The sequence below is a fragment of the Mizuhopecten yessoensis genome, unplaced genomic scaffold, assembly GCF_002113885.1.
Source record: "Mizuhopecten yessoensis strain PY_sf001 unplaced genomic scaffold, ASM211388v2 scaffold11131, whole genome shotgun sequence".
Classification (NCBI taxonomy): Eukaryota; Metazoa; Mollusca; class Bivalvia; order Pectinida; family Pectinidae; genus Mizuhopecten; species Mizuhopecten yessoensis.
Window position 1 is genome coordinate 678146 of NW_018408895.1, and position 11099 is coordinate 689244.

The 11099-nt window shown below is 36.1% G+C and overlaps 1 protein-coding gene across 1 annotated transcript; it reads right to left on the reverse strand.

Annotated features, from left to right (window-relative positions):
- Positions 1-1876: 1876 nt before the first annotated feature.
- On the reverse strand, positions 1877-3789 carry LOC110466337 (protein mab-21-like 3). Its single transcript, XM_021522778.1, has 2 exons — positions 3499-3789; positions 1877-2866 (listed from the first exon to the last, which is right to left on the reverse strand). Exons 1-2 carry the CDS (start codon positions 3674-3676, stop codon positions 1914-1916), a joined length of 1131 nt encoding a protein of 376 aa, XP_021378453.1. The 5' UTR covers positions 3677-3789; the 3' UTR covers positions 1877-1913.
- Between the last annotated feature and the right edge of the window lie 7310 nt (positions 3790-11099).

Here is an 11099-nt window from a genome sequence, read left to right on the forward strand (position 1 = left end):
GTGTGTACTTATCAGTACACGTTGGTGTGTATGTGTGGCTAATTTTGGAATGGGGAGTTACGTTTTATTTTTGAAGTCATATCTCATACTTCTTGAACATAATAGAACACGTTGTTGTGCAATGTGATTCTATACCTGGACATCGTGCAATCGGTCGATATTTTTACGTTGACATTTAACATTGAACCACGTGATGTTTATAGTGCTTCCACGTAAGTCCGACACGATTCAACTTTTGGTTTCGTTATACTGAATATATACAATGTACCGTGTTCTAGATGGGAACATATGCCAACTTGGTTGGGAAATTGAATAGTTTGAACCTTTTTTTGATTTAGAAATAATAATCACTAGATAATTTGAAAATTGAGGCACCTTTTCGAAAACCGTCTTTCACATAAAAACCAAACAACCATCATCTAAAACCAGAAATACCTTATTGTATACTCCAAAGATATTGTGGAGATATTTTGGGCACTAGTTTATTTATAATCTAAAAACTCCGACATTGCATTTCAATTGTCTTTACAGTCACGAATTTAACTCTGCCATTCAGTAATTTTAAAATTAAAAATCGGTGAAATAGCATCTTATTTCAAGTCGACAGCAATAGTCATCGATACTTGCGATGAAACATAAATAAATGTTCCTAGGCTTTATACAGATCTTGCTTTTTTCCTTTTTGTCTAGAATAACATCCGTTTTCAGTCTCATCAACACGAGGAATTGAAATACATTCTTCTCATTTGTCACCATGAAGTAAACAGTAAAACACTTCAGATTCCGCTTCATCCCTTATGACAACAACAGTCAGCTCACTAACAAACTATGTGAAAAAATGGACGTCATATATGATATAATTGTAAAGTTTTCCTCTCATGCGCTTGGGTTTACATCTATATGAAGTATTTCATGAAATCTGTTATGTTTGATTTTACATACTTAATTTTATTGTCCTATTACACTCTTAATGGAGTTCAATGTCACTAACAAGTTTAAGTTTCGTTCAAATAGTGTTTTTCATGATGAAAAGAACAGTTCAAAGACCGTCATATTTTGAAACAGCCGTTTCTGTTAAAATAGTGAAATCTTTATATTGAATACCCATCCATTCTTTCTGAATATTTTTATTTGACGATCGTATTTACAGGTGATTGGGTCACTTAATGGTTATTTTAATAGTCAACATGTTGTGATGCTTTTAATTTAAACAATGCTTTACTTTCAAATTTTACGCATTTATCTTTACAAACTTGTTGTTGATACTAATTTCTCTTATCTTCTCATAGTTTGGACACAATATTATCATGGTCACACATCAACGATCAACAAAAGGGTAGACTACTCTGAATGAAAAACCATAACGGAACAAAATAAGCAATTCGTTATCTTAAAAAAACCCAATATTTATTCAAATGTTTTCCTATCAATAATACCATGTACAATAAAATATAAACAATAACCAATGCTTAAGAAAAGTACATTTACATTACTGGTATTTTGACTGCTATATTTTATAACTAGTTATCTTATTTGTAATAGCAGCAAAAAATAAATACCAAAAATTTAAAATATGTACATTGAATTTCACTGTATCTTACATAATGACCGTTATATTTTACAACTAGTTATCTTATTTAAAATAACAGCAACACTAAAACTTTAAAATATGTACATCGATTACATTGTATCTTACATGTACATCATTATCTATACATGTTCCTTGTTAAAGTTTACTTTACATGTATACCGAATGAACTCTTGTCCCAGCGAACTACGATATAATGATTAAGCTAATACTTTAACTTATGCTTATATTAACTATCATGAAACTGAATTACTTTGCTGCTCTATAAAGATGTGAACACTATTTAAAAAAATACTTGTTACATATCAAACAACAACTGCCAACATTACTCAGACAGATATGGTTTTGGCTGATCAAGAAATGCCTGGATGTTATTTGCTACCTTTTGGAGTACAACCTTATCTTTGCTGGAAAACAGATTGACCCCGTCATGAAAGTACAACGGGAGAATGCCCCTCTGGATATAGCCGAGCAGACGATACGTCATTGACTTCACGCGAGCCGCCAGGAGTTCCTGCTGCCATTCGGTGTCAAAGGGATGATCCTCACACTCCCAGAACAGCACGTTCTTTAGGTGGTATGATGTCAATTCTGACTTCGAACCTGGTGGACACCATACGTCTTCTTTCAGTCGCTTCATGATCCGTTGACTTTTCTTTCTACATGTTCCTTTAATGTCAATTCCATCCAGAAGTTCCTTTTCACATGCGGCGAAAGAAAGTGTCCAGTAGAATGGTTCTTTTGCAATTTCATTCACACCTACTTTTCTTATGGCTGACCTCTTTTGCTGCGAAGGCCAGGTACTGTTCGATCTAGGCCAGTGAAATTCGGGTTTAAACTCCAGCTGAGATTCGATCATAGGGCAAAGATCAATGCTGATTGGGTAGTGAATGTCCGGGAATTTCACAGACAGGGTAGTAGCAGGAGAACTCGATATCCTGTCTGTTGTTATCAGGTTTCTGAATTTTGGCTGATTAACTGCCTCGCCAACAAGTGACTTGAACCACCTCTTTACCTTGATTGGAACTATGTCATCATCGAATGTCATACTAGCAACTCCGTCGTTAAGTCCGTCAGCCTCCCATTGCTTCTTCAAGTATCCAATTTTAGTAAAAGACTGACCAACCGGGGGATCCGGTAACGCGTATCCTTTTTTCTCCACCACTTTATCCCCAGTGTTGTTAAATCCATAGTATCTTGTTTTCCCAGGTGCCCAGACCAGTTTACCGACATCAACGATGACGTTGTAGTCAAATTCATCCGCTTTTTTCACCTTCAGGTGAGTGTTATAACTGCCTACCTTGAGGGGCTGTATCAGGAAGCGTCTGTCCCGGGAATTAACGTATCTCAAAATCTCATCCACAAGAGGAAGCACTTTCGCAACGCTCCTTTTAGTTTCATCTCCTTTCATCAATACTTTTTTATCACAGTACCTGTTCAGGGTATTGTTGTCCATTTTCTAGCCGTATGGAACTTTGTTAACAAGTTTACTGGCGATGTCTATGTTGAGGACTGGCGTGTTTATCCCTATCATAGCATATATATACCAGTATGTGTCTGTATGCGTGGCTAATTCGGGACTTGGGAGTTACGTTTTATTTTTGAAGTCATACCTCATACTTCTAGAACATTACATCACATGTTGTTGTTGTTGTGCAATGTAATTCTATATATGGACACCGTGCAATCAGTCGATATATTAACGTTTATATCTTACATTGAACCACGTGATGTTTATAGTACTTCCAGGAGAGACCCACATGAACTTTTGGTTTCGTTTTACTGAATTTATCCAAACATCGTGTTCTAGATTGAAAGGCGTACCCATTTGGTTTAAAAAAAAATACAATTTGAGAAAAGATCGATTGCGAAAAATAATCACTAAAAAAGCTAAACAAATTTGGCGAAGNAATGCGTGTCATAACTGCCCACTCTAAGGGGTTGTATCAGGAAGCGTCTGTCCCGGGAATTAACGTATCTCAGTATATCATAAACAAGAGGAAGCACTTTCGCCACGTTCCTTTTAGTTTCATCTCGTTTCATCAATACCCTTTGATCACAGTAACAGTTCAGGGTATAGTTGTCCATTTTCTAGCCGTATGGAACTGTGTTAACAAGTTTACCGGCGATGTCTATGTTGAGGACTGGCGTGTTTATCCCTATCATAGCAACTATATACCAGTATGTGTCTGTATGCGTGGCTAATTCGGGACTGGGGAGTTACGTTTTATTTTTGAAGTCATACCTCATACTTCTTGAACATAATAGAACACGTTGTTGTGCAATGTTATTCTATATCTGGACGTCATGCAACCAGTCGATATATTACGTTAACATCTTACATTGAACCACGTGATGTTTATAATAATTCCAGGAAAGACTCACATGAATCAATTTTGTTTCGTTTTTGACCAAGGAAGTTAACGATTTATCTGTTGGTGAATATCGGTTATGTATTGTTATTACTTAAGAATTTATCTCCTGGTAGATTGTATACCTGTCATATCATGTGTTCATTTCATTCTTATATGTTGGAGCTCACGATGATTTTCTTCTTTTCTTTTCTTTGGTCCTTTATTCATAAAATAATATGCTAACACTGTAGTGTCAAGTAGAAGTATACTATGTGTATCTTTTCATATACACATTTTAGCTTGATCTAGTGACGACTAACTTTCGAGCTTTTTTTGTCTTATTATGACTTACAAAATTTTATGATGAGATAAGAATAAGAATAAATTTGTTCGGAAATGGCCCGATCAGAGAGTTACTGGCAGAGTTAGGGGACTTTGACATTTTAATTACTAATGGTAATTACTAATTACGGGAATTGAGATTGTGAGCACTTCAATAAAAGTAAATGGATTTCAACAAATTTTGCTATGCTGCTTTATATAAGAAGATCTCGACAAATTTGAAAATGGGCCCGATTAGACAGTAACTGGTAGAGTTATGGGACTTTGGTAATTACAATTGGACTTGAGCTTGTGAGCACAATAACTTGAGTAAATGTGAATGGATTTAGATGAATTTTGCTATGCAGCTTAATATCAAAAGTATCCCGGACGTGTTCAAAAATAAGCCGATCATACAGTCACTGGCAGAGTTACTGCCAATTGGAGAATACAAGATGGTCGATCCTTGGCTCTGATTTGCTGAGACGAAAAAAAATCGTCTTCTCAAGATGATCTGCAGCAATTCACTTCCGATCAAGTGTTCTTACTTTTTGTGCCGATCAGAAAATCCAAGGAGGTCACCCTGACCTCTCATTGGCTGAGATGTTTTTGACCTCTTCTCAAGTAAGGCTACACCGATTGACCTCTAACTTAGTAGAAGTGTTTCATATGAGGTTTCGACCAAGTTTCTTACTTTTCATACTGATTGTAAAATTCCACATGGCCACCATGACCTGTGATTGGCTAGGACATTTACAACGTCCTCTGTACATAATCGGCCATCAAACGTATCATCTAATTAATCTATACAGCATATGTATGCTTGGCCTCTAGCTTAGTATGGGTGTATGCCCTATCTCCAAAGTAACTATGTGCAAATTAAAAAAAAAAAAGAACATGCTGCAATTTGAGTACTTCAGAATTTACTCAGGTGACCGTTTCGGCATATGGGCCTTTTGTTTTTTGTTAGCAGTGCTTAAAGGTTTAATGTTCCGGAACTGAATTTCTATCAATAACTGTGTTTGGCAAATCTACTCTGATCATATACCTAAAACGAAAATGAAACCACCAGCTTTTCTCTGAATTCTAATGCTTTATTCAACATAATATGTTCGTGTAGAGCCACGACCTTCACCTTCCGAGCTCTTTATTACGACATAATTATCTGGTAGTAACATCTGGTAAATTGACGTAATTTTCGTGTAACACCTAGGATAGTTAAACTCATTGGTGCAGGATATTGGCAGTGTAACTAACTTATACAAGAGTCTCAGCACGGTTCACTTGTTTATAGTATGTGGTTTTGTTCAGAGCTATAATGCAACCCCGGTGTCAACAGCAACTATGATTAATGGGGGAACAATGCAACAAGATCTCGTACCTCTACACACAGTGACACAGGGAAAAATGCAAGCTAACTGACATCACGTAGTAAACGCCACAGATGCTTGTAATCAGATTGAAATGGATGTTAAATGGATTAATATAATTTGCAAAGGTTTTGCAGGCATAAATTGATCATCAATNAGTAAGGCTACACTGATTGACCTCTAAATTAGTAGAAGTGTTCCTTATGAGGTTTCGACCAAGTTTTTTTTTTCCATGCTAATTGTAAAATACCAGATGGCCACCCTGGCCTGTGATTGGTTAGGACATTTACAACGTCCTCTGTACATAATCGGCCATCAAACGTATCATCTAATTCATCTATACAGCATGTATATGCCTGGTCTCCATGTTGATATTGGTGTATGCCTACTCTCCAAAGTAGCTATGTGCCAATTTAAAAAAAAAAAAAAAAAAAAAGCATGCTGCAATTTGAGTACTTCAGAATTTACTCAGGTGAAGGTTTAGGCCTCTTGTTATTTGTTAGCAGTGCCTAAAGGTTTAATATTTCGGAACTGATTTTCTGTTTACATCAATAACTGTGTTTGGCGAATCTATTGTAATCATATACCTAAAACGAAAATGAACCCACCAGCTTTTCTCTGAACTCTAATGCTTTATTCAACATAACATGTTCGTGTAGAGCCACGAACTTCACCTTCCGAGCCCCTGGTTGATGTCCCTGGTGAGTTGTTTGTTTGTGATCTCTTTATTACGACATAATTATCTGGTAGTAACATCTGGTAAATTGACGTAATTTTCGTGTAACAATTAGGATAATTAAACTCATTTGTGCAGGATATTGGCAGTGTAACTAACTTATACAAGCGTCACAGCACGTACACTTGTTTATAGTATGTGGCTTTGTTTATAATATGTGGCTTTGTTCAGAGCTGTAATGCAACACCGGTGTCAACAGCAGCTATGATTTAATGGGGAAAACAATGCAACAAGAACCTCTACACAATGGGTTTCTTATTCCGGAACTGATTTTCTGTTTACATCTATAACTGTGTGTGACGAATCTATTGTGATCATATACCTAACACCAGAATAATTCTGTCCTCTGTGCCCTGAAAATAAAATTAAGATGAAATCTCTGCTGAAGACCCTGTTGCTTGTCGTTTACAACAATGAAATGGAACACAGCAGTTTACTCCCGGGTCTCCAAACATGCAAGACTTTGTTTTTAATTTTAACAATACTTAAATTCCAACTTGTAAACTCGAATTCATCATGCTTATCTTATAACTTAGAAATAAACCTCCCTATTTGGCAAATTATAAGTAAATTTCTAAGAAAGCGGCTGACGTAGAAGTGTCTGTCATGGCCTTGATTTAAAGCTCAAGAGAGTATTCATGTGGTCACCAAATTGTATTTAAAGACAGTACATCGTCAATATATCTGAATGTGAAATTGAAGAACTTTGCTAAACTTTTGTAACGAGTCCTGATAAGTTCAACAATAAATTCAGCTTCATAAAAAAAAAAAACGGCCCGAAAAAGCGCACAGCTTGCCACCGAACTCAGGATATTGTCAACCTAGAACACAACCATTCTCACAATATCGTCATCAGTGTATTTCATTTTGGCCTGTGTTGTGCTTTTCACAAAAAAAGCTCTTAAATATTTTACAACCAAATATTTATTCTGCAGTTCGCTTTTCTTGGAAAGAATGCTGTCATTATAGGAGAACTATAGGAGAGATAAGGCGTCCATACCGTTTGGTACGAGGTATGTTCGTGTAAAGGTTCGAAATCCACATTCCATATATTCCACCATTGCGTTTACAGTGTCACAATACAACTCACTGTAATACTCGTTCACGATGGCAGATTAACCAAAATTGATGACAGGTAAAGGAATATACTTGTATATAAACGCACTGGATTTAAATCGGAAGTTAAATAAGTAGTAATTTACACATCTTGCATATTAAAATGTTTTGTAATTCATGATAGCATGTACATTATTGCATTACCAACAATAATTCGCGATGTTCTTTAATAAAGTTACAGTGATATATATGCCAAGGACTGGCGTGTTTGTACATATCAGTTCACGTATATATGTGTGTGAATGTGTGTGTGGGACTAATTTTAGACTGAGCAGTTACGTTTTATTTTTGAAGTCATAGCTCATACTTCTTGAACATGATAGAACACGTTGTTGTGCCATGTGATTCTATATCTGGACATCGTGCAATCAGTCGATATTTTTACGTTGACATTTAACATTGAACCATCATCTAAAACCAGAAATACCTTATTGTATACTACAAAAGATATTGTGGAGATATTTTGGGCACTAATTTATTCATAATCTATTAACTTAGTATCTCCGAGAGTGCACTTCAATTGTCTTTACAGTCACGAGTTTAGTAGTTTTATAATAAATATCGTTGAAATAGCATCTTATTTCGAGTCGACAGCAATAGTCATCGATACTTGCAATGAAACACCAACAATTTGTCCTAGGCGTAATACAGATCTTGTTTCTTCCTTTTCGTCTAAAATAACATCCGTTTTCAGTCTTATCAACACGAGGTATTGAATTACCTTCTTATCTATATGTCACCATGAAGTAAACGGTAAAACACTACAGATTCCGCTTCATCAGTTATGACAACAACAGTCAGCTCACTAAAAAACTATGTGAAGAAATGAACGTCATATATGATATGATTGTAAAGGTTTCCTCTCATGCGCTTTACATCTATATGAAGTATTTCATGAAATCTGTTATGTTAAGAGTGTAATAGGACAATAAAATTAAGTATGTAAAATCTTACATACTTAATTTTATTGTCCTATTACACTCTCAATAGAGATCAATGTCACTTACAAGTTTAAGATTCGTTCAAATTGGGGTTTTCATGATGAAAAGAACAGTTCACAGCCGTTTCTGTTAGAATAGTGAAATCTATATAGTGAAAACCCATCAATCTTTAATGAATATTTTTACTTGACGATCGTATTTACAGGTTATTGGGTCACTTAATGGCTATATTGATAATCAACATATTGTGATGCTTTTAATTTTAACAATACTTTACTTTCAAATTTTACGCATTTATCTTTACAAGCTTGTTGTTAATACTTATAACTCTTACCTTGTTTGGACACAATACTATTATAGTCACACATCAACGATCAACAAAACGGTAGAAAAGTATCTTCTCATAGATAGGACACACTGGTATAATAGTTAGGACACAATACTATTATAGTTAGGAAACAACATTATTATAGTTAGGACACAACACTATTATAGTTAGAACACAATACTATTATAGTTAGGACACAATACTATTATAGTTAGGACACAAAACTATTAACACATCAACGATCAACAAAACGGTAGACGAGTTTGAATGAAAAACCATAACGAAACAAAGTAAACAATTCGTTATCTTGAAAAAAAAAAAAAAAAATGTTTTCCAATCAATGACAGATATGGTTTTGGCTGATCAAGAAATGCCTGGATGTTATTTGCTACCTTTTGGAGTACAACCTTATCTTTGCTGGAAAGCAGATTGACCCCGTCATGGAAGTACAACGGGAAAATGCCCCTCTGGATATAGACGAGCAGACGATACGTCATTGACTTCACGCGAGCCGCCAGGAGTTCCTGCTGCCATTCAGTTTCAGAAGGATGATCCTCACACTCCCAGAAATGCACGTTCTTCAGGTGGTATGATGTCAGTTCTGACTTCAAACCTGGTGGACACCATACGTCGTCTTTCAGTCGCTTCATGATGCGTTGACTTTTCTTTCTACATGTACCTTCAATGTCAATTCCATCCAGAAGTTCCTTTTCACATGCGGCGAAAGAAAGTGTCCAGTAGAATGGTTCTTTTGCTATGTCATTAACACCTATTTTCTTTATGGCTGACCTCTTCTGCTTCGAAGGCCAGTCAATGTTCGGTCTAGGCCAGTGAAATTCGGGTTCAAATTCTACCTGAGATTCGATCATAGGGCAAAGATCAATGCTGATTGGGTAGTCAATGTCCGGGAATTTCACAGACAGGGTAGTAGCAGGAGAACTCGATATCTTGTCTGTTTCTTAACTGCCTCGCCAACAAGTGACTTGAACCGACTCTACCTTGATTGGAACTATGTCATCATCGAATGTCATACTAGCAACTCCGTCGTGAAGTCCGTCAGCCTCCCATTGCTTCTTCAAGCTCTCATTTTGAGTAAAATACTGACCAACCGGGGGATCCGGTAACGCGTATCCTTTTCTCTTCACCACTTTATCCCTGGTGTTGTTAAATCCGTTACGTCCGTCAGCCTCCCATTGCTTCTTCAGGCACCCAATTTTAGTAAAAGACTGCCCAACAGGGGTATCCGGTAACGCGTATCATTTTTTCTCCACACCTTTATTCCTGGTGTTGTTAAATCCATAGTATCTTGTTTTCCCAGGTACCCAGGACAGCTTACCGACATCAACGATGACGTTGTAGTCAAATTCATCCCCTTTTTCCACCTTCAGGTGCGTGTTATAACTGCCTACCTTGAGGGGCTGTATCAGGAAGCGTCTATCCCGGGAATTAACGTATCTCAAAATCTCATCCACAAGAGGAAGCACTTTCGCAACGTTCCTTTTAGTTTCATCTCGTTTCATCAATACTTTTTTTTATCACAGTACCTGTTCAGGGTATTGCTGTCCATTTTCTAGCCGTATGGAACTGTGTTAACAAGTTTACCGGTGATGTATATGTTGATGACTGGCGTGTTTGTCCTTATCAGAGCATATATATACCAGTATGTGTCTGTATGCGTGGCTAATTTGGGACTGGGGAGTTACGTTTTATTTTTGAATTCATTAACATTTTTTAATGTACTTCTACATTGATTTATTGATTTAAACATATTTTATTGCAAATAAATATTTACAAAAGAATTGGACACAAGTTTTACCAACTTATTAAAGTCCTTTTCTTCAAATACATGAATATAAACAATAACTTGATAAGGTAATTTACGCAATATACATTAATTATGTTTTTATATGGAAATGGAAAATAGAGACGAAGAAAAGAAGGAGAGCGAAACGAAGTAAAGGATAGTAACACAGATAGAGTAGATGAAAAATAGAGTGGAAGAAAAGACGGATAGAGTAATGAAGTAAATGATAGTAACACAGGTAGAGTCGGAGAAAAAAAAGAGTGATAGAGAGAGAAAGATGATCACATTCAGTCAAACCTGTTGCATTTGCTGATATAATTTTGGACAGATTTTGCAATTGAGGTATTTACATTAATGCTGAATTTAGGATCGCCATATAGGAGCAAGTCTAAAGTTAAATCATCACGAACAGGTTGAAGCTCTCTTATTAATAGATTACGATGCTGGGTGTATAAGGGACAGACACAAAGGAAGTGATAAGAGTCTTCACATGGATTACCGCATGCACATTCAGCTGTATTTGATAAATTTGCTCTAAATA